Source organism: Miscanthus floridulus, chromosome 8 (assembly GCF_019320115.1).
Source record: "Miscanthus floridulus cultivar M001 chromosome 8, ASM1932011v1, whole genome shotgun sequence".
NCBI classification, from domain to species: domain Eukaryota; kingdom Viridiplantae; phylum Streptophyta; class Magnoliopsida; order Poales; family Poaceae; genus Miscanthus; species Miscanthus floridulus.
Genome location: NC_089587.1, coordinates 1,755,984 through 1,780,274, shown reverse-complemented (window position 1 = coordinate 1,780,274; position 24,291 = coordinate 1,755,984). Strand labels below are relative to the sequence as shown.

The following is a 24,291-nucleotide window of genomic DNA, read 5'->3' as shown; positions in this document are numbered from 1 at the left end:
CCCTAAACCATATTTCCCCAATTTCGTTCCCCAATCTCGTATGCTAAGGTTTCGATTTGATTCAGGTTCGATTTGATTGGTGGTTGATTTGATTGTAGTGATGTTGCGGTAGCCCTTGTTGTTCATACGTATGCGCTAAGATGAAGTGGACTGCCTGCCCTCCTTAGTAAGTTCGATGTGCTGTAGTTTATGAGACCCCATAGTGTTTTGGAGTTGGATGTCTCCTAACTCCTACATGTTTTGTTTATGTGTTTATGATTATGTCAGGATTGATCCTGACAGTGCGTTTAGAATCATGTTAGCGTTGCTAAGTACACAGCCAATGTTGATTATGGATCTGTCGAAATGGATGACCAGGACCATGATGTTTGGATTGATCTTACCGGTCACTGCTCTATGTCTAAGTTTGTGGATGAAATGGCTAGAAAGATCATTTGGGGTAGGGACCAGCAGCTAATTCTTTGGGGGTCTAGACAAAGAAAGTAGGACAGAATGGAAGGTTACTACTGATGAGCAGTTCAGAGAGATGATAAAGGCTAGATGGGATGAGAAGGAAATGGATATGAGCTATGAAGTGCTTGACAAGGACAAGGTCTCATCCGAAAACAACAGAGATACAGGAAAGGCAAATGTGCCAAATGAGCATAGTGTTCATGCCACATCTGGTGTAACAGCAGAGCACAGATGATGCTTGTAGCAATCTAGACCATATTAAATCAGATGATGTTGTTATTGATTGGTCAGTTTTCACAATAATACCTGAGGAAGACTTGGATGGGGATGCTACTGTGTTAGTGGATGAGGAACAAATCTATAAAGCCATGGGCTTCAAAGCTGCAGATGAGGGGATAGCAGGCGGTGATGGTCCAACAGAGATTCCAGTGCTAGAGATTCCTCCTGAGTTGCTAGAAGAAATGGATGCAGCAGCTATCCCTATTGATGACAATGAAGCAATTGAACCCTAGCTTGTTTTTCTATGATAGAGACAATCCTGACATGTCTGTAGGCACACTGTATCCATTAATGTCTCAATTTAGATTGGCAGTTAAGCAACATGCTATATACTCAATGAGTTTGAGTTGGGCACTGAGAAATCTAACAAGTCAAGGTTCAGGGGATATTGTAAATCACAAGGATGCAAATGGATTAGAGCTAGAACTCAGAGAGATAACAATGTCAGGGTATATATTACTAACTATTTTTTGTAGACCATGTCACTAACTGTCGGGGACCTAATACCAGGGTACCCAATGAGGTAGGACTAATAACCATCGAACGTTGACGCTTCTAGTCAGACAAGAGCACTGCTACTCTTCTTGCCCAGGTGATGGAAGGTTGGTTCCGCCTCGCCCGACGGCTAAGGGCTGGCTTTGCCTCGCTCGACGTCCGAGGGAGGGCTCCGCCTCGCTCGACCCCCGAGGACGGGCTCCGCCTCGCCCGACCCCCGAGGGCTGGCCTCCGCCTTGCCCAACGGCTAAGGGCTGGCTCCGCCTCGCCCGACGTCCGAGGGCAGGCTCCGCCACGCTCGACCCCCGAGGGCTGGCTCCGCCTCGCCCGATGTCCTAGGATGGGCTCCGCCTCGCCCGACGATCGCACCCTGCTCCTTCCTAATGATAAGCATAGGGTACGACAGGACATTCGAGTCAAACGCAGTACTGGGGAACATGCCCTCCACGCCTACAAGAAGGTACCGTCAGTTTACGATGGGACGGGCGCTTTAGGCCCTTTCTGACGTAACAGTGCCTAAATAGTATTATAGGCGCCGACTTTTGTCCCACAGTGTAGTAGGCGCCGCCTTCAGTCCTCGGGCGTGGATACTAACACAGGCATACGACAGCCACTATGGTCTAAGATAGGAATCACCTCATCTACAGTGATGGGTGTATTGTCACTTCCCCTGTTACTCCTCGAGGGGTCACAGCTCGGCTCTCTGGCACGCCGCACCGTCCACCAGCGTAGGATGGGACACACCCACTTGCTAAAAAAGGCCAGGGCATGTCCTACGAAGATCAGCGAACATGCCACCTCTGACACAGTCTGCCGTATTAAGCAGGGTAGGCACAGGGAAAAAGGAAGATCTGGCTCCCTCGAAGGACCTTCAATACCTTTGATATTTTCCACTTTCTCTGATCTGTAACCCCTGCTCCCCCCTTGGTCTATAAAAGGGAGGGCAGGGCCCCCCACCAAAGGGGCCGACTGGGGAGAGATAAGTTCAACACACACACGATACTTCACACACGGCTGAGCAGTGACCAAGCTCTCGGCGACCTTTTTGATCATTCCATCAGAGACTTGGGACTCGTCCCTCTCTCGACCGTTTGTACCCCCTACCTCAAACCATTTTTGGTACTAATAACACGAGCAGCAGCAGCAGACTAGATGTAGGGACGTTCAGCCCAAACCAGTATAAACCTCGTGTCCTTTATGCACCATCCGGGCCTAACGCGCAACAATCATAAATTTACTAGCCGGTCTTTGTTCGAAACACCGACAGTTGACGCGCCAGGTATGGGCCTTTGCGCGTTCCAAATCAGGCCACGGATGGCTAACCACTAAATCAGCTAGGTTCCAGGCACACACGTGAGTTTCGGTGACCTGGACTTCATTGTCACACTGGGAGGAGAGTTGGCGCTGGCCCACGCGGCCGTCTAGTCTCTCCCCTCCATCAACTTCAACGACGGGAGGCTTGAGTGTCAGCCCGGCTTCTCCCTTGGACCACAGCCATCTAGGGAGGACCCACGCCGCCTCACCCTCTCTCCATAACACTCCGCATGGAGCACCCCGACCGCGTTTTCGTTCGGTCTCCTCAACGCCGCGGCGACCGTTAGCCACTTTGTGGCACAACGCACGATCTTGTCCCCCTCGAACAATGAGTTCGTAGGGATGATCGAAAGTGTTACGGAATCCCTCCACAGCCTCCTTGCGGAGGGGCCAGGATCAGACTCTGGCTCTGACTTCGGCAGGGGGAGCCATCATCCCTCCCGGGAATGTTTCATGGCGGAAACATCTGAGGGACACATCGAAAGCATTTCCACGCAGGAGACTACCCCGGGAGGCAACCACGGTGGCGCAACTGAGAGGGGGACAGCTGCCCCACCTCATGTTGGGGTGGAGCAGCTGAGAGCCCAAAAGCGGGAAATAGACGAAGCCAGACAATAGCTTGTTCAGGAGTACGAGAAGATCGACAAGGAGATCAGGCGCCGCGGAGATGGAGGGCACGCACATGCCATGGCCCGCGACGTAAACCGAAGGATCATTACCGATGATGAAACCCTTCCCTACTTTGCTTGGGCAAGCCAGAACATCGCCGCCGCAACGGCCTTGCTCCGTGGCCTTCTAGAGGCTGCAACGCCCGAGGATTGCCGGGCCAACCACGAAATCCACACGCTACTTGAGCATGCGGCAGCACAGCAGGCGGAGAGCTCGTTGTCTCGGCGACGCGAGCCCGACACCAGCCAGCGCACGCCCTCGGTATGCCCGCTAAGGATGCATCCATCCACCAAGCGCCGCAAGGTGATGGGCAGCGTGCTGCAATCCCGGTGCATCAATGTCTCGGCCACAGCACCCTCGACACCCGCAGACACACCTATAGTGACCTGAGGGAAGGAGCCCACCGCGGCTATCATCCTCGACGTGGCGGACGCTACGACAGCGGCAAGGGCCAGAGCCCGAGCCCCGGCCCCCAGGGCCTCAGGCCTTCAGCCGGCACATCCTCAACGCTGCATTCCCGCCAAGGTATCGACCACCTACTAATATCTAGAAATACTCCGGGGAGACAAACCCCGGGCTTTGGCTTGAAGACTATCGGCTTGCGTGTCAAGCCGGTGGTGCGGATAATGATGACTTTATTATCCGCAACCTTCCACTGTTCTTGGCCAATTCGGCTCGGGCATGGTTGGAACACCTACCGTCCAATGCAATCTAGAGTTGGGCGGATCTAAAGGAGATCTTCGTGGGAAACTTCCAGGGCACGTACAAACACCCTAGGAACCCATGGGACCTCAAGAACTATCGCCAGAAGGCTGGTAAGACCCTTCGTGGGTACATTCGACGCTTCTCCTAAGGGCAAGGCAAGGCGGGACGAGGGTGCCGGCGAAGGCACCTCCAATCGTTCCGCCAAAAGGAAAAACAAGAAGCAATGGTGCGAGGACCCACTCATGGCTGCTGCTGACCGCAAGGGTGGTCGGAAGCCTGCGGAGGGCGCTCTGAACCACTTCGAGAAAATGCTCGAGGGGCAGTGCCCGAACCATGCCTTCCCCGTAAAGCATCCACTCAAGGACTGTAGCCTCATGCGGAAGTTCCTGTCCGGAGGCTCCAACAAAGGGGAACAGGGGAAGGAACCTGCCCCCGCTATGAACGACGCTGAGGAGAAGGACGACAGCTTTCCAATGCCAGACGACTACTCATGATCTTCGGAGGATCAACGGCCTATGACTCCAAACATCATCAGAAGGTCACACACCACCAAGTCTACATGGCCTAGCCAGCTACACCTCTTTTTCTCCGGTGGTCGGAGTCCACCATAACCTTCGATCGGACCGACCATCCGGATGCCATCCCACACCCAGAAAGGTATCCGCTTGTCATCGACCCGATCGTCGGCCCAAAGCGCCTCACCAAAGTTCTAATGGACGGAGGCAGCGGCCTCAACATCATGTACGTAAAGACGCTCGATGTAATGGGCGTTGACCGAATGCACCTCCGCCCAATCCAAGCACCTTTCCATGGCATCATCCCTAGAAAGTAGGCCATGCCACTTGGACAGATCGATCTGCCTGTTACCTTTGGGGATCAGTTCAATTATAGGACTGAGACCCTCACCTTTGAGGTAGTAGGGTTCCCCGGAACCTTCCACGCCAACCTGGAACATCCATGCTACGCGAAGTTCATGGCCATCCCCAACTACACGTACCTCAAACTGAAGATGTCAGGCCCTCATGGGGTCATCACCATTGGCATCTCCTTCCAGTGCACCTATGAGTGCGAGGTCGAGTGATGTGGCCACTCCACGACAATCGTCGCCTCCGGGGAGCTCACCGCCCTCAAGGAGGAGGTCACCGAAGGAGCGCCCAACGCAAAGAGGTCAACTAGGTCATTTGAATCGGTTGAGGGCTCCAAGGAGGTCCTCATAGATCCTAGCAGCTCTGAGGGTAAAACGGTATGCATTGGTACCACGCTCTCCTCTGAATAGGAAAGCACGCTCGTCGACTTCCTCTGCGACAACAAAGACATATTTGCGTGGAAACCCTTGGATATGCTAGGCATTCCGAGGGAGGTCACCGAGCATACCCTAAAAATCCATCTAGGCTCCAAGCCGGTGAAGCAACGCCTACGCCGCTTCGACGAGGAAAAGCGTAGGGCCATCGGTGAGGAGATAGCGAAACTGTTGGCCTCTGGGTTCATCAGGGAAGTACACCACCCAGAGTGGTTAGCCAATCCCATCCTTGTACGAAAGAAGAATGGGAAATGGAGGATGTGTGTTGACTATACAGGCATCAACAAGGCGTGCCCAAAGGACCCGTTTCCTTTGCCACGCATAGACCAAATAGTCGACTCTACCTCAGGGTGTGAAACCCTCTGCTTCCTTGATGCGTACTCTGGCTACCACCAAATCATGATGAGAGAGTCTGACCAGCTCACGACATCCTTTATCACCCCCTTCAGATCGCTCTGCTACATCTCAATGTCGTTCGGTCTGAAAAATGCTGGGGCCACTTACCAGCGTGGTATGCTCAACTGCTTCGGGGACCTCATCGGGTGGACCATTGAGGCCTACGTCGACGACATCATAGTTAAGTTCAAACGGGCTAGCCACCTTGTCACCAATCTTGAGCAAACCTTTGCGAAACTCTAGGCAAATTGCATCAAACTCAATCTCGAGAAATGTGTTTTTGGGGTCCCGAGGGGCATGCTGCTTGGCTTCATCGTCTTCGAGCGTAGCATCGAAGCCAACCTGGAGAAAATCTCAGCCATCACAAGGATGGGCCCGATCCAGAACATAAAGGGGGTTCAACGGGTCGCAGGGTGCCTCGCCGCCCTCAGCCGATTCATCTCACGCCTCGGCAAACAAGGACTCCCCCTTTATCGACTCCTGAAGAAAGCCGACCGCTTCGAGTGGATAGCCGAGGCCTAGGAGGTGTCTGACAAGGTCAAACTACTTCTGACAAAGCCCCCGGTCCTAGTTCCTCCAAGCGACGGAGAATCCCTCCTGCTATACATAGCGGCCACCACACAAGTGGTCAGCGCCGCCCTAGTAGTAGAGCAAGAAGAAGAGGGGCACACCCTCAAGGTGTAGCGCCCTGTGTACTTCATCAGCGAGGTACTGTCCGACTCCAAAACCCGCTACTCCCAAATCCAGAAGCTCCTATACACCATCCTCATCACCAAGAGGAAGCTACGCCATTACTTCGAGTCACACCCTGTGATAGTAGTGACGTCGCTCCCCCTCGGTGAGGTCATCCATAGCCAGGATGTCATAGGAAGAACCACAAAGTGAGCACTCGAGCTGATGGATCAAGGCACCACGTATGCTCCCCAAACGACGATCAAGTCCCAGGTGTTGGCTGACTTCATCACGGAGTGGACCGAGGTCCAGACACCACCGACAGTCATCGATCAAGAGTACTAGACAATGTACTTCGACGGATCGCTGATGAAGAAGGGCGCCGGTGCGGGGCTAGTCTTCGTATCACCCCTCAGGGTCCGCATGAGGTACATGGTTCGGCTCCATTTCCCCACATCAAATAATGTGGCCAAATACGAAGCACTCGTCAATGGCCTGCGCATCGCCATCGAGTTGGGCATCCGACGCCTCAACATTCAGGGCGACTCTTAGCTGGTCATTAACCAAGTCATGAAGGAGTCAAGCTACCACAACACCAAGATGGCTACGTACTGCCAAGAAGTCCAATGGCTGGAGGACAAGTTCGACGGCCTCAAACTCAATCACATCCTGAGGCGCCTCAACGAGGCGGCCGATGCACTCACAAAGGCAGCATCCGGTCGAGAGCCAGTGCTAATAGGCGTCTTTGCCAGTGACCAACATAAACCGTCGGTGCACTACGAGGGGTCAGAATGGACCGACGATGGCCCATCTGATCCAGCCCCAGGGGCTGACCAACCGACCGCTCTGCCCGGCCCCGGTGTCATGGAGCTTGAAGAAGATCTAGCAATGGAGCTCGACCCTCTAGGCGACTAGAGAACACTCTACCTTGACTACTTCCTCCATGATGCACTGCCAACAGACAAGACGAAGGCCCGACGGCTTGCACGACGCGCCAAATCCTTCGTTCTTGTAGAAGGTGAACTCTACAAGAGGAGCCACACCGAGATCCTATAGCTCTATATTCCTGTCGAACAGGGGAAGCTTCTGCTGAGCGATATCCATGGTGGGGTCTGTGGTCACCATGCCGTGCCTAGAACCTTAGTTGGGAACATATTCCGACAAGGCTTCTACTAGCCCACTGTAGTAGCTGACGCCGAGCAAATCGGATGCACCTGCAAAGGGTGCTAGTACTACGCTCGGCAAACTCACCTCCTGGCCCAGGCGCTCCAAATGATCCCCATCACATGGCCCATCATGGTCTGGGGGCTTGATCTGGTTGGGCCTCTCAAAAAGGCATCCGAGGGCTACACCCACTTGCTTGTCACTATAGACAAGTTCACAAAATGGATCGAAGCTCGGCCGATCTCCGCAATCAAGTCCGAGCAAGTGGTACTATTCTTCCTCGACATCATCCATCACTTTGGAGTACCGAACTCCATCATCACAGATAACGGCACGTAGTTCACCGGAAAGAAATTCATTCGATTCTGCGATGAACAATACATCCAAGTCAATTAGGCTGCCGTCGCGCACCCGCGAACGAACGGGTAGGTCAAGCGCGCAAACGGCATGCTCCTACAGGGCCTCAAAAACAGGATCTTCAACCGGTTAAACAAGTTCGACGCACGCTGGGTCGCCGAGCTCCCTACGGTACTCTGGAGCCTAAGGACAACTCCTAGCCGGGCCACCGGCTACACACCTTTCTTCATGGTCTACGGTTCCAAGGCCGTCCTCCCGACGGACCTCGACTACGGAGCGCCAAGGATCAGAGCATATGACAAGCGGGGAGCCAAGGCATCCCACAAAGACGCCATGGACCAACTAGACGAAGCTCACGACATCGCCTCCTCTGTTCAGCCAAGTACCAACAGATGTTGCGATGGTACCACGGTCGATGGGTGCGGAACTGAGCCTTCAACGTTGGGGACCTTGTCCTCTGCCTCGTACAGAGCAATAAAGATCGCCACAAGCTCTCCCCACCCTGGGAGGGGTCGTACGTTGTCGCGGAAGAACTCCGACCAGGCACCTACAAGTTGAAAACCATCAACGGCAAGGTCTTCACCAATGCCTGGAACATTGAATAGCTACGTCGTTTTTACCCTTGAATAAACACATACTTCCCTTATCAAGTTTTTATCTTTAGAGTCCCCGACCTTAAGTGACATCCGACCCCTGCAAATTATGAGGGGTCGGACCTCACTCGGGGGCTGATATAAGTAATACAAGTATGTTTATCTTACAAAAACTGCCTGTGTTACCTTCGCAAACATTCTCTAAAAAGTTTTCCATTCTTCTCATAACAAGTCCTAAGGGCTAGGATTTCGAGAATCAATTCTGAGTACAACTGGTAGGACTGCGGGAAACCCATGCCCCAGCGGCTACGACCTCCTTGCTCACCAGCGTGATCAGAATTAATTCACCCGCACTCCTAGTTTTTGCGACCTGGACTATGAGATGAGCCGAAAGGCACAAAAACCTCTTATACAAAAGAAAAGAGGAAGCTAAAAAGCTATTTGCCATAGCGAAAGTCAAAAACTTATGTATTTTTCCGCACAAAATTAATTGCCTACAAAGTGATCCCATCACAAAAAGGACTAATGTATTCACAAATACAAAAGACTGTTCACTCGGGGACTCCCCCATAAACTTATTCGATTATAGTTTCTGACCAGCCCCACTACGAGTACTGCTATGGTCGCCACGTCACGCTCTCCATCATCGATGCCCTACCGTTCCGCGGGATCCCCGAAGGCACCAACCTCTACAAACGTCGAGCACCACGTCGGCGACTGTGGCGCCCCCCCATTGGGGCGCCCAGGGACTATGCCATCATCATCAGCCGCAAACCTAACAACGGCCCCCCCGTCGGGGCGCCCAGGGACTACGCCATCGTCATCAGCCGCGCCCCTAACAACGGTGCCCTCGCTAGGGCGTCCAGGGACTACACCATCTTCATCAGCCACAACCCTAACAACGGCGTCTGGGCAGGGGGCGTCTCCCACCGAGGAAAGGCCACAACGAACGATGGCAAGGCCGACGACGCTTGGCACCCTCTAGTGCTCCTCCTCCTTTGGCAGCAATGGCCCCTTCTCAGCAAAGGCGGCCTACACCATCTCATCTACGTTGGATGACCCCAGCTCGACATCGTGCTCTGGATTCACCGATAGATCTGTGAGCTTTTCTCTCCCTGGCATTACCCTCTCTCACTTAGGACCCACTGCGATGCATGAACTCATTTGGTGGAAAGGAAGGAGAAGAGGTAGCGGCTCTGAAGTAGGCGAAGGAGTGGGGCAAGAACTCCCCTCCCCCTCCCTATTTAAGGAAGAGGCGTAGCAACTAGGGAAAGGCAAAAGGTTGGGACGAAAAACTCTCTGCCTTCCCCTATTCATTAATAGGTGGGAGATCAATGCTGATGGGAATCTAAGGGGACGCGTCTGGACCAACGGGATGCGCTCTGACCGATAAGACGATGCTTGGGAGTGGCCCGCCACTAATGCACACTAGGTGCGAGAACCAAGGCACACTCGCATGTAGACGGCTCTCCGCTTCCCCAGATAGGACCATGGAATGACCCAATGGGGATGTCCCGTCAGGCCTCCTAGGTCAATCGAACGGCCTAGGTGAAACGATGAACGAACGGCCGCAGAAAGATAAGCACCTCTGTTTCCTTGCTTTGCGCATTAACTTCATTACTGAGTTTCCGACCCCAGCAACGGCAGGGGCACAAACATTGCTCGGGGGCTGCCGAGAGTGTCTACCTAGTTAGACATCCTCCTCGCCCGACCCCTCCTTATGTTTAAAACCGGAAGCACGGCGTGTGGGTATAAAACTTTGAATACAACTGGATGAACCGCTAGACCCTACGCCCCGACGGCTACGGTGTATTTGTTCACCAGCATAATCGAATTCACAGTTCCCCACACCACAAGCTTCGACTCCCACCTTCTCGAGAGGGGTTTGGGGGGGGGCCTCCTGTAGAATCTCCTTCGAGGAGAAACTGTCAGGTCACCTAAAAATCAATCAAACGACTCAGATCGCCACCGAGAGACAAAAACGAAAATGGCCATGTTTATGCAGGTTACACAGACCTCATCGTAGACGTCGGACCCGAACCCCGCATGGACAAAATTGGTAAAAGCTTCCCATCGCTCACACCACCAGGGTAACATTATCGACCCCCACTTTCGTTTCAATTAAATTATACGCTAAATCCATACATCCAAACGCTAAATCCATACATCCAAACGTTGCATATGAAAATCCCTGCATCCTAATGCTTCATGTCGCGTCATGAAGCGGCAGCCGCCTCACTCAATATGAGCGACAACCGACCGAGGTTTGAAGGCCGACTCGCGAAGGGCTCGAGGTCGCCTCGCGTCAAACAGAGCCAGGGGAGAAAAAATAGAGATGAGCCCCAGTGGCCTTGCCCAACCCCGCTTAGAAGCGGATAGGGACATCTCGACCTTTCTCGTTCGATTCAAACCCTAAGCCAAACCCATAGAATCTCCGTCGAGGAGAGGCCAACGGGCCACTTGAGCCTATCGAATGGCTTGGGCATCTGCCGGGAGGCGGGTTAAGAAGTAGTGAAATGCCACATGAGGGCTCTACCGACCCCGTCAGCGAATGATGGACCCAGATTTCATACGAACATACCCGTTAGCGAGCTCATTGAGCGTGACACTCGAGCCATCGAGGCAAGTATCATCTACTCAGCCCCTCCGGTTGCAGAAACCGAGGATGGGGTAACGCGTGAAACACGGCTGACCCCTATCAGACCCTAAGGGGCTCAGGGGGCTCAAGCCGCTCGATCCAAGATCAAGAGACCGAGGTTCGAAGGCTGACCGTGAAAGGTCTGGGGCTGCCTCGCGTCGAACAAGAGCTAGGGGAGAAAACGCAGATGAGCCTCAGTGGCCTTTGCCTAGCCCGCATTGAGACAGGTAGGGTCATCTCAACCTTCTAGTTCAATCCAGCCTCTAGCCGAGTCCATAGAATCCCCATTGAGGGGGAATCTGTTGGAAGGCGGGCCAAGGAGCAATGGAACGCCACCCGAGGGCTTTTGCCGACCCTGTCGCAAAGCAAACAGAATCAGATTCTGTCCGAACATCCCTGTTAGCGAGCTCATAAAGCACGTCACTCGAGCCATCGAGGCAAATGACATCGCCTCAACCCCTCCAATTGCAAAAAACCACTGATGGGGCGACAGTCGCGAAACAGGACGGCCCTTGACCAAATCCCCACCACGCGCGGGGGCTCGGGGAAGGCCAGACCAGCAATAAGTCCAAAACGCACGGTCGTGCAGCGATCGCCAAAGTCCTAGGTAAGGGGTACGCATGAATACAAACGTAAGTTCGCTACCCTCGCTCCGATCTCCAGTAACATCCGACCCCAACAACCGCAAGGGGTCAGACCTCACTTGGGGGCTAATAAAGGTACGAGTACCTCCTTTCTTTTTTTCGAAATAGTCATTACATCAGACCTTCTCCTCGCATCGAGACTAGCGACAAGGTTCGGGGGAACAGATAGGTAAGACTACAAAAAGCCCACGCCCAGATGGCTACGATAATTTTGCTCACCAGCGCAATCAAAATTTCCCCTAAACACCTTGGGTCCTACAATCTTAACAAATGGAAGGGTTGGATCGCGTAAAATCTTTCCTGATCGCGTAAAATATTTCCTCATTGTAAAAATGGAAGAAGGTAAGATCAAACAAACGAAACGAAATTGCGAAACAAAGTCACGAATCCATTTTTAGAAGTACCAACACTTGTTCACATATTACGGATAAATGTTTATCAAACTTATTCAACTAACTACTTCCGTGGAGGGAGAACCGTTTCTTTCAGCCTGTTCACCAGGTTTCGCGTGAGGGGAGTCACCGCCCTCACAATCTCGTCCAGCTCAGGGTCTTCATAGACAGGCATGAAGCCTTGGCTCATTACCTCCAAGTTGATCTCCCGATCATAATGAGAACAGGCAACAGCGAAGGCTTGGGTGATCCCGGTGTGAAAGGCGTCCTCCTCAAGCTGGCCCACCCATGTCGTGATACCAGTGGCACGAATCGGGAGGGAGCTGATCCCCTCTCCTTGCGCCACCTATAGGTCATCGTAGACCACCACGACGGCAGCACATAGAAGATCATGCTCATCACTTTTGGCCTGAAGGATCCCCCGCACCTCAGCGAGTTCCGTGGCCAGCCCGGTAGAAACTTCCTCGGCCTCTAGCCTTCGGACCACCGCATCTCCAAGATCTGCCCAGAGGGCCATGGCCTCCCGACGTGCCTCGCCGCGCTCTTGAATGGCCCGGTCACGTTCCTCGCGGGCCATGCTGAGCTCTGAGTGAAGTCTTTCTTTGGTCCGGCGCAGCTCATCTCGCTCCCCGCACAGCCAGGAGATCACCTTGGCATCCTGGTTCGCCCTCTACTGCAGGGCCATGGACCTTTCCTCGGCCTTCCGCCGGAGATCCCGCTCTATCTCCAGCTCAGCTAGGACCTCCATGGCCCGCTGATTGGCCTCGGCATCCTTCTAAAGCAGCTCATCTTGCTCCTTTCGGATCCTGGCAGCCGCCTCCTCGTCTAGCTTCATCCTCGCCGATAGGTCTTCAAACATCCCATGGATCTCCTCCGCGTCCCAACATGCCTCGGCCTCCTGCTACTAGGTGGCAGCAAGCTGCGCGCCCACATCTCCTCGTAGGCGAGCCTCCTCGGTAAGGTGATCCCTTTCCACTTTTTGCTCACGGAGGAATCGGGATTTGTTCCGGCTACGAGCAACGATACACTGAAAAGAGGACCGGTATCAAAAATACGAAAACACAAGAATACGCGAAGAAAAGAGAAAATGAGGGAGAAGATTCAGTGGATACTCGGCTAGTAGGAATGAGGATTTCACACAGGACGCCACTGGCCTGGCTCAAGGCATCCATCATAGCCGAGAACCCGATGTCGAGATTCTCCCGCTCCATGCTCTCGGCAGCATCGTCAAGCGAGAAAAGAGCCAACGTTGGGTCCTCAGCGGCCATCCACTGGAGCGGCGGCTCGCCCCGCGCGGGGGAGCGGCTGCCCCCCGACAACAGGGCCGAGGGCGACCTCTTGCTGATCCTCTCCACCACCGCCACGACGCCCGGAGACCCTCTGGCCATGTCCTCCTCCATCTAGCCCACCTCGGGCGCCACAGCCTGGGCCACAGGAGGCGCGGATTGCGTCGCCCCCTTGGATGCCACCATGGCAACATCCAGCCCCACTGGGCTTGTCGCGGTCGCGGTCACCTCCACCTGGGCCTCCGGTGGCACGGACTACGCCGCTCCCTCGGACAATGCAGCGGCTGCGTCTGACTACGCCTGACTCTTCAGGGTTGGGGGCAATCCGGCCACGTCCTCCTCCATCCGGCCCGCGTCGAGCGCCGTCGCTTGGGCCACTGGAGGCATGGATTGCGCTATCCCCTCGGACACCACTGTGGCGGCGTCCGGTTGCCCTTGGCTTGGAGCGGTCACGACCACCACCACTGGCGACACTGGACCCTCGGCTGGCGGTGTCTTGACCGCCACGGAAGATGCCGCCTACTCGACGACCACCGAGGGCGCGAGCACCACCGCGGGGGCCGCCGGATCGGCCAATGAGGCCGCTGCATCAGCGCCGCTCCTGCCCAAAACAGAGGCAACGTTGGGCAGCGCCGTTCGCCCCGCCTGAAGGGCAAGGCTCTTCTTGGGCGCCAGCCCCAGAGAGCGGCCCCGCCGCAAGAATCTGCAAGAGGGAAAAAGGCATGAGGTCGAAAGAGAAGAATAAAAAGGGGGAAAATAGGGGAATCAGTGGCCTACTCCGATGCCTTGGGGCAGCGGGAACATTTCGGGGATGAACCCCTAGACCCCTGCCCCGACTTGTCTAGGCGGGACCACTTCGAGCCTGCTCCCTCCTGGGCAGGGGGGCTCGCCTCCCTTATCTCCGAGAGCGCGGCGACGGAGCCGCCCCTCTCCGTCGATGCCTTAGGGGCGACGGCCGATCCACCTCCCATCCACTGATCCTCCAGCGACACCCTAGGTGGGGCGGCAGATTCTCTGGCTCCCACCGGCCCCGTGGATGGGCCGATGGTTCGGCCCACCTCCACCGATCTCACAGACTCGCTTCCCTCCGCATGGAACGGGAAGGGTCCCTGCATGGGTCAGTGGGCATCTGTCAGCATATCCTCTTCCACCAGGATGTCCCAATCCACACCGATGGCTACCTCATTGTCGTCGTCGTCATCGTCGTCACTACCTGTCTCTTTTCCTCGATCACGCGCTTGCCGCTTCCATAACAACTTCTTCCTAAGCTCCCTCAACTTTTTGTCCCACTCGGCCACGATATGGTTCACTTTCGCCAAGGCCCGATCCTTCTGCAATGGATCCGAGCTATCCTTGAAGAATAGTCCCCCTGGCTGGTCCCGCCATCCCTAAGGTCAGCTTCAAGGGGTTGGAAATTCAAGTAAAAAAGGAGTATGGAGAAGGAAAACTTACGAAGTCAATAAACCTCGGTTCCGACCGCATTGGGGGATGCCCCGGCACCAGGAACACGAAATCGAGGATGACGCCAGTGGAGTCCTTCGAAGGCTCCATCGCCTCCTTGATGTGCTACGCCACCTCGGATGGAGGCAACACCTCGTCGATAAGCACCGTCCCTTCAGACGACGCTCTGGGCACCATCTGGTGTAGGGGAAGCACGCGCACCATCAGCGGCGCCACCCTCCTCGCATGGTAGGCGCCGATGATCCCCGAACCCTTCACTCCCCTGTCCTTCAAAGTTTGGAGGGCAGCAAGAAGGTCGTTGATGTTCTTTTTCTCCTTGGTTGGGATGCCCCACCTCCATGACCCCGGGGCCTCCTTGATGATGCACCCGGAGAAGACTGGCAAAGGGGCGGCGGCATCATCCTTGACATAGAACCATTGCGAATGCCACCCCTTGTTGGAGGTGGATAGATGCATTAATAGGTACGCATCTGATCGGTTCTTGCGGAGGTGAATGCCGGCGCATCCCACTAGCGCGGGTAGCTCCTGCTTCCCGACCCGCCTCTTCAGAAGGTTGACGGCGAAGATATGCCGCCACAGGTGAAGTGGGGATTGATCCCCAAGAACCCCTCACACAGGGCGACGGATGCCGCAATGTGCTAGATCCCATTGGAGGTAAGGTGTTGCAACTCCACTAGGTAGTAATCCAATAGCCCCCGAAGGAACGGGTAAGTAGGTATGGCGAATCCCCGCTCATGGAAGTGGGCGAAGGACACGACATACCCTTCAGGTGGTGATGGCTCGTCCTCATCACCAGGCAGCCGCCACTCCTCGGCGGCAGTCAGCGGGCGAAGGAGGCCACGACGAACGAGGCCCTCCAGGCGCTGAGGTGTGATGCTGGATCTGCCCCATGGCTCCATTGAAACGATTGGGAGGAGGGTGGACATGAGTTCAATGGCGGTTGTGATGCGGGTGTGAGCTTGGCGACAGCCGCGATGCGAGTACGGGAGGCTCTGGCGATTGGCGGTGGAGGTTGACGATGCGAAGGCAAAAAGGTGAAGTACGGAACCTTGGGGGCGAATCTCATGGTTTTATAGGGGCAACAGACGTGACAAGGGCAACCATCCATCTCGATCTCCGAGTCTGCCATGACATACCACCGCGTCACGCTGCGGGATACGCGCCAGCGATCCCTATCCCTTCCCACCAAAATCGCGCTGGATGGTTTGTCTTCCCGAGCGGATCAAACTCTTTTCCCATAGAGGGGACACGGGTCAGAAGATATCCCCTCTGGCCTGTATAGGCCCAGAAAGCCCAAGGGTCGGCCCAATAGTCTCGATGGCCATCCCAACAAGGGATAGGACCATGAGCGACTAAGATGCAGGTACGCGAACATCGGTAGGGCCTCGTTCCACGATCGAGCCCCAGCTAGGCAGACCCTGGATGAAATCCCCACGAACGGGATACCAGGGTTCCCTTAAAACTTTCTAGTTGACAAAAACCGAATCCCACAGCCTTACCCACGAAGGATCCGAAATTACCCCCCGGGTGGTTCAATCCGAATCACCCAGGGGCTCGGGGGCTACACTCGACGGGTGCGCTCGCGCGCACCCTCTGACGAATCGACATACCCTCTGGGCGATTCTATCTGAATCACCCGAGGTCTCGGGGGCTACTGTCGGGGACCTAATACTAGGGTACCCAATGAGGTAGGACTAATAACCATCGAACGTCGACGCTTCTAGTTAGACGAGAGCACTGCTACTCTTCTTGCCCGGGCGACGGAAGGTTGGTTCCGCCTCGCCCGATGGCTAAGGGCTGGCTTCGCCTCGCCCGACATCCGAGGGAGGGCTCCGCCTCGCCCGACCCCCGAGGACGGGCTTCGCCTCGCCCGACCCCCGAGGGCTGGCCTTCGCCTCGCCCGATGGCTAGGGGCTGGCTCCGCCTCGCCCGACGTCTGAGGGCAGGCTCCACCACGCCCGACCCCCGAGGGCTGGCTCCGCCTCACCCGACATCCTAGGACGGGCTCCGCCTCGCCTGACGATCGCACCCTGCTCCTTCCTAATGATAAGCATAGGGTATGACAGGACATTCGAGTCAAACGCAGTACCAGGGACCATGCCCTGCACGCATGTAGGAATATACCGTCAGTTTACGATGGGACGGGCGCTTTAGGCCCTTTCCGACGTAACAGTGCCTGAATAGTGTTGTAGGCGCCGACTTTTGTCCCACAGTGTAGTAGACATCGCCTTCAGTCCTCGGGCATGGATACTAACACAGACATACGACAACAACTATGGTCCAAGATAGGAATCACCTCATCTATAGTGACGGACGTATTGTCACTTCCCCTGTTACTCCCCGAGGGGTCACAGCTCGGCTCTCCGGCACGCCGCACCGTCCGCCGGCGTAGGATGGGACGCACCCACTTGCTAAAAAAGGCCAGGGCATGACCTACGAAGATCAGCGAACATACCACATCTGACACGGTCTGCCGTGTTAAGCAGGGCAGGCACAGGGAAAAAGGAAGACTCGGCTTCCTCGAAGGACCTTCAATACCTTTGATATTTTCCTCTTTCTCCGATCTGTAACCCCTGCTCCCCCCTTGGTCTATAAAAGGGAGGGCAGGGCCCCCCACCAAAGGGACCGACTGGGGAGAGATAAGTTCAACACACACGATACTTCACACATGGCTGAGCAGCGACCAAGCTCTCGACGACCTTTTCGATCATTCCATCAGAGACTTGGGACTCGTCTCTCTCGACCGTTTGTACCCCCTACTATGAACCATTTTTGGTACTAATAACACGAGCAGCAGCAGCAGACTGGACGTAGGGACGTTCAGCCCGAACCAGTATAAACCTCGTGTCCTTTAGTGCACTATCCGGGCCTAACGCGCAACAATCATAAATTTACTAGCCGATGTTGGTTCAAAACACCGACACTAGCAATTGTGCAGGAGCGCGCACAAAGCTAGCAAACTAAGGAGTACCGTCCGTAAGGATGACAAAAAGTTTAAAATCCTAATAAAAACAGAAGAGCCTAAAAATTCATAAAATTAGGGAAAAACGGGTCAAGCAAGGGAAATAGAGCTCTAATTTTATTTTTCCCTTAATTAAAAGGGGTGGAGCAAGGGTGGAGCTAGCTATTTAGTGGAAAAGAGATTTTCAAAGGAGAGCTAGTAGGAAGTGGTTAGTCGAGCAAAAAGAATAAATTTTTTTTATTAGCATACATATATACTCGTGGACATGTACATAACTTGATGGAATATATATTGTATTAGTATATACACCGCATCTCACAAGACACAAAACTAATTAAGGTACCTAGATCATAGTAGATGAAAATGAGATACATACATAATTGAATTATAGTATTGATTGCAATGACTGTAGATGTTAATCACCGATCAACTATTGCCCTGTTCGTTTGGCTTATAAGCTGTACTTTTTAGCCAACGAATAGTTTTTTTTTTCTCGTAATAAATTGGCCAACAGTACTTACAGAAGGGCCGCGGCTAGACTAGGTAGCTAGGACCGTATTAGGACTACTAGTGTCATTAGTCATGGATGACAACGTAACAGATTGCGCACTGCACCGTACTACTCCGTATGTACCATCATCCACCATTATTGATGGATGAAGCTGAAGGTACGATGGATCTTCAGTTCACTGGACGTGGGTGGCGCACTGTGATGACTGGGAGGGGAAGGAGGACCCCTGCTCCTGCAGCTGTCCTGGTGGGAGTGGGATCGCCGGCGCTTGCAGCAGAACGGCGGCGATGCAGTCCACGGTGAGGCCGTGCGTGGCGGACACCCAGGCGGACACCTTCCAGCGGAGCTGCCCCTGGATGCGCACCCTGAGCAGCGCACGCTCAGGCGGCGACGACGGCGACCTCCAGCTCCCGGCGGCGGAGTTGGACGCGTGAGCATGGCCGACAGAACCACGTCGCCCTCGGGCTGCTCTAAGGGCGTGGGCATCAGCGGCGCCGAGGGGCACGCCGGCGTAGGAGGCGGTGGCCTGGAGCTGGTCGTAGAGAGCGGTGGCGCGGGCGTTGGGGTTGTGGGCGGTGAGCGCGGCGTCGACGGTGATTATAGTAGCGGCACCGGCAGAGGCGTTGGCTACAGTGGCGGTGGCGGCGAGCAGGGAGAAGCTGGGGATGGAGGGGCGGAGGGTGAGCCACAGGATGAGGGCCAGCGACAGCAGCGACGCCATGGTGGAGCAGACGGCGACGAGAGCCCGACGACGTCGATTGCCGTGGTGATGGTGGTGGTGGTGGTGCTTGTGCGGACGGGAGGAGGACCTGAAGCAGTCCCTTGGGGAATCCTCAGGATCACCCGTGATCAGAGACATCTCCCTAGCTAGCTAGCTCCTTTACTTAGTTTGGCTGCTGCGCATGCGCATGATGCATCATATAATGCTCTGCTCTTGCAGCGGCTGGATGGTGATGGATGGGGCGATTCAGGACCAGGAGATGCTAAAAAATAAGGATAAAAATAAAGTTGTAAAAGTTGGCCGAGACGTGGATCGGAGATAAAAGAAGGATGAATGAATGAACGAACGACACTCTTGCATGGCGTAAAGCTGAAGCACAAGTCACAGGGCAGGCTCCATACTACATCCGAAAATCATCAACATATAGACAAGTAGTAATTAGACTTGTCTTGATCCAAAAAAGTACTTTCACCGGGACGTAAATTTGTTACATGCTCATTCATATTCTAATATAAAAGTATACAGTGGCGAAAATCATATTTTGGAGTTCGTGTCCATGTCCAAAACGTCGCAGTTTGCAAACCGGCAGGACGAGGAAGCATCGGCTAACACACGGAACAGAGCTGAAACTGCAATCATCATCATCATCACTGTTATATCACATAAGAACAAGGGTATGTAGTCCCTGTCTTCCTTTCCCAAAAGCCCCTGCAGCTGCAGGATTCCATTTCCATGGGTGTGCTGTGGTGGTGGTGGTCAATCATGATTCATGCCATGCCAGACAAGAGACAAGATCATAAAGGCAAAGCACACAGACATACAACGCAAGAAAAAAAGCTAGTGGATCAATTGGAATCCACCCAGAACATTCACACAATTTCCCATCTAGTACGTCTATCTACACCACTGTGTTATTGATAACGCTGCCCTATGTTTTTTTTATATAAAAGACAAGTAATATTCAGACTATAATTGATTTCCTCGTTGCTGGATTCTACGGGTAAAACTAAAAAGCATGTTTCTCAAAGAATATGCTGTTCTACCATGTCAGTTCAGTTGAAAATATGCTCCATCGCATTGGCAGGGATTACCCAAGGTCTCTCATCTTCTTTGCCAAACGAAAAGGATGGATGCATTATCATCTTCTTTGCCAAACGAAAAAGATGGCAGCATTTTATTGACTTGTCTGCACTTTTCACTAGCTCTTAGACTACGGGAGACAAGATGAGGTGAGATACATGCTTCTCACTTCTCAGCATCCAACTCCTGATCCTGACTCTCATTAGCATCAATTCCTGACTCCTGAGTTACCTAATTAACCACAAATAACAGTATCCATCACAATCATACCTCACTCACTGACCCAGCCTGCGCACCATGCTCTCCCAAGCATATAAAGGCACATACGCAAAAACAAGAACAATATACATACAATAAGCTCCTAATCAGCAATCACCCGCAGCTTCCACCGCCGTCAGCATCAAACTTCCCCATAATACAACATAACAGGTAGGGAGACTAGCACACAAGCATTCTATAATTCAGCACAAGACCTGTACAAGAAACTGTCGTCAAAGCATCTGTGAATTGAGAATAATGAGTAAATATCCCCATCAACCAGTTCACATTCGAAAGCAACTTTCTGCATACATCCCGATCGAGCCATTTGGTGTTTTTTCATCACATGCTCAACGCACCTCCAGATGCACAAAAAAAAAAAAAAAACGCTCGCTCATGTTCTTCATCAAAAGCTAAACGCACCCCCAGACGCACAAAAAGAAAACACCTGTTCATTGTCCAACGAGCCTTTGCTTGCTGCTCACAACCTGACTGCCACACAACCATCACTGGGACCCACTGAACTTGGCCATCATCTTTGCGATGATAGGGCCCACCTTGGGATTCGCTTGGTGCTTAGCAAAGTTGGCAGGATTGTTCATCACTGGAATCAGGCATTAAAACAATGGGTCAAATCAATGATGTGTACATTGATTCTATATAGCCAAGTAAAACAGGCAGGTGAAATGACGCAGCTCTGTCTTTAACATACTGGGTCAAATCACTGTCACTGAATCTATGCGCAAATGAAAATTCCATAACCAAGAAAAACAGGTAACAAAGCACAGCTTCACATCTCAACATAAAACCACTGAATCTGCATGTAAATTCTATAACTAAGAAAAACAGGTTGCACAGCGCAGCTTCATGTCTTAACAACATACTACTGTTAGCAAGGGTCTCGTGTGGAAATGCTATGTTAACTATATCTACCTGTGCTCGAATGGGACTGTTATAGTACATGGATCATTCAAATCGCTTGATTGATCACGCAGGTTTCTGTCGCTAACTAGCACTGTTTTAAAGTAGATTCTTCTTAAATCACAATCAAACCATTTTAATCACACTACCAACAATCCTCACAAGCATTGTTCATTCTGATGCCCAAATATAGAAATAGTATATATAACATTAATTTCAAATAACAAGTAAGAACCTATGTAACTCCGCCTATGTTGTCTCAACATAGCAGGTCCCAAGCCCTGGTAAAGGAGGGGGGTTGTGATAGGCGTGGCGAGCCAACGTTAAATCTAGCCATTCTAATAGAGATGAACAAGTAAGAACCTATGTAGCACTGCACCAGAATTGACGAAGACATTCAGATACCACAGCAAATAGGAAGCCAAACTTGAAAATAAACTAGCATCACAAGATTGGTGTGGGAAACCAGAAACATACCATCTTGCAGCGCCGCCATGACCTCTGGGTCACTGAATGCTGCCATCAGGTCAGGGTCCTGGCAAACAAAGAAAGCAGATCATTGTACAAAAGGGAGATTCATGTGTTGTGGATAAAAAATAACATAACCAAGCAAGGCAGCAACCCGTTAATCACTTACATTCAGGATTTTACTCATATCAACATTTCCAGGCATGCCACCCCCAGGGAAACCTCCAGGCATGCCACCTCCAGGGAAACCCCCAGGCATCCCTCCAGGGAAACCCCCACCAGGCATGCCTCCAGGGAAACCTCCACCGGGCATCCCTCCAGGGAAACCTCCACCGGGCATCCCTCCAGGAAAGCCTCTGGGAGATGCACCTCCTGATGAGCGACTTGACGATTGCTCCTTCCTCTTGGCCTTGTCATAAGCAGCCTGGTAAAATAAAACACAAGGCATTTGGTTCAGATGTAACCGTAAGAAGCATCCTCCAGAGGGAAATGCATGGAGGCCTTCCTTAGTGTGAATTACCTGTGCCTCTGCACGTCGACGAAGCCGATCACGGTCCGCTCTCTTTTCCTCCCTCTCTTTTCTCAGCCTCTCATACTTCCTGCGATGTTCCATTATCTTGTGAGCATTAGGCTCCACCTGCAAGATTACCGAATACAGAGATAATGAGAGTAGTTATTACCGAATACAGGATAATGAGCTAATAAGCTTGCCATGCAAATTATAAAGCTAGTTCTCAAGAAATTCACCCTCTTGAGCACAGCACTGATCTCCTCGTCATAATCCATGTTAGATGCTGTGTGCAGATCACGAGCAGCTTCCTCCCATTTGCCAAGCATGGCATATGCCATTCCACGAGTTTTATAGCCTTTTGCAGAGTCCGGGTTGATCTGGGGGGTAGAAACAAACAAAATGATAGGTTAGGTGCATCATGTCCAGCATTTTAGGTCTCAAGTATGCCTATTGGCATCTTCTAAGAATGTGTAACATAACATTTTTGCTCAAGGAAAACACAAGAAATACAAGATGACACAGAGCTATCACCTCTAGAGCAGCATTGGCATCACGAATGGCAGCAGCTGGTTTCTTCATTTTTATAAACACAGATGCTGTACAAACATAAGAATTCCCCAACATGATTAGTGTCTGTGACGAGTGATTCATCATGCATTGGTGGTTGCATTTGGCATGTAGTGTCTGCCGCTTACCTCTAGTACCATACATGATTGCTGAGAGTGGATTCAGCACTATTGCGTTGGTAAGGTGTTCAATAGCATCTTCGAGTTTTCCTGAGATGACAAGACCAACAGTGACACGGATTGAAGAGTCGTACATGATCGAGATGGCGATAAGCCAAGGGCCAGAAAAGGATCAATTCCGAAGAGAGTGGGAGGAAGGAGAGTACCTTCAGACATTGCTTCCATAGCCTTGCCTTTTGCTTCTTGAGAGGCATCACGATTTTCCTCAGTCACCTCCACCGAAGGATCTCCCATCTGCCATGGCAAAAACGGACTTAGCAGCACATCTCCCTTGCCGCTAGGATCCTCACAGAAGGGAAAGGGAACATGTTAGTGGCAAGAGGATGGAGTAGAGGCTACCTTCTGTGGTGGGTCATCATGGTCAGACTGTACAATGTCTCCTTCAAGCTCAAGATCAGACTCAACAATCTCTTCATCGACCTCGTCTGGCTCAGGAGTGGGATCTCTCATATCCAGATCGTCGTTGTCATCATCATCATCATCATCATCATCAATGTCGTCCATGGAAGATCTCTGCAGTGCATAATTGTAAGAACAGACAAGGACTCAAGAAAGGACCTTGGACGGCCAGCACACGACAAGGAAGCCATAAGTGTGGTGTGAATGCTACGGAGTGGGAAAAGCAATTCAGTAATTTTTTTTCTCTGCGCCCTAGTAATTTCATTGAAGTGCCATAAAAAATATCACATGCTTTGCAAAGAAGAAGATTCTTTGGCTGTAGGTCTTATTTACTCTCTTTTTTTTTTTGGAAAAAAAAAAGGATTCGAGCAGGTAATTAGTCTCTACTACGCGGGGTGATAGAGGAGAAGATGGATGGGTAATGTTACCTTGGGCTTGTCGAAGGAGGCGGCGGCGGCGGCGGGAATTTTGGCACCCAGACTGCAAAAAAAGGTCCTCCGATCAGAAGGAATGAAGGATGATGGGGGCGAATCGAAAGAAATAGCGATGAGGGAGGGGAGAGGAGGGGATGGGAGATGGACCTCTGGAGGTAATCCCGGAAGAAGGCGAGGCTGGGGTCGGCGAGGAGCGAAGGGTCCTTCTTGCACGCCTCGACGAAGTCGCGGAGCTTGGAGGCATCCATGGTCTTGGTTCCGTTCCCTTCGCTAGGGTTTAGTTAGGGTCGTGTTCCTTCCTTGTGCTTTTTGATGGAGTGGAGAGGGAAGGGGGAGGTGAACAAGTCACGTGATCGGCTGGCGGCTGCTCCTTCCTTCTAGTGCCTTCTACGCTGCCCCGCCCACTGTCAGTGGGTAAGTATGGGCTGCCCTTCTTCCTCTCTCCTGAAGGCCAGGCCCATG

The 24,291-nt window shown here is 52.7% G+C and overlaps 1 protein-coding gene and 1 pseudogene across 1 annotated transcript; both read right to left on the bottom strand.

The window, feature by feature from the left end:
* Nucleotides 1–18,012: 18,012 nt before the first annotated feature.
* Nucleotides 18,013–19,212, bottom strand: LOC136470859 (NDR1/HIN1-like protein 26; annotated as a pseudogene).
* A 1,366-nt stretch (nucleotides 19,213–20,578) lies between these two features.
* Nucleotides 20,579–24,198, bottom strand: LOC136475493 (FAM10 family protein At4g22670-like). The gene is made up of 11 exons (XM_066472971.1): nucleotides 23,977–24,198; nucleotides 23,824–23,875; nucleotides 23,336–23,509; nucleotides 23,143–23,230; nucleotides 22,946–23,026; nucleotides 22,782–22,846; nucleotides 22,487–22,627; nucleotides 22,260–22,376; nucleotides 21,909–22,163; nucleotides 21,749–21,806; nucleotides 20,579–20,954 (listed from the first exon to the last, which is right to left on the bottom strand). Exons 1-11 carry the CDS (start codon nucleotides 24,075–24,077, stop codon nucleotides 20,857–20,859), a joined length of 1,230 nt encoding a protein of 409 aa, XP_066329068.1. The 5' UTR covers nucleotides 24,078–24,198; the 3' UTR covers nucleotides 20,579–20,856.
* Between the last annotated feature and the right edge of the window lie 93 nt (nucleotides 24,199–24,291).

Excerpts from the sequence above, each read along its gene's own strand:
- LOC136475493 (XM_066472971.1), bottom strand. The coding sequence starts at position 24,077 with ATGGATGCCTCCAAGCTCCGCGACTTCGTCGAGGCGTGCAAGAAGGAC. Across the intron at positions 22,628-22,781 it reads ATGCCAATGCTGCTCTAGAG|ATCAACCCGGACTCTGCAAA; the intron begins GTGATAGCTCTG and ends TCTACCCCCCAG. Across the intron at positions 22,377-22,486 it reads TCAGTGCTGTGCTCAAGAGG|GTGGAGCCTAATGCTCACAA; the intron begins GTGAATTTCTTG and ends GTAATCTTGCAG.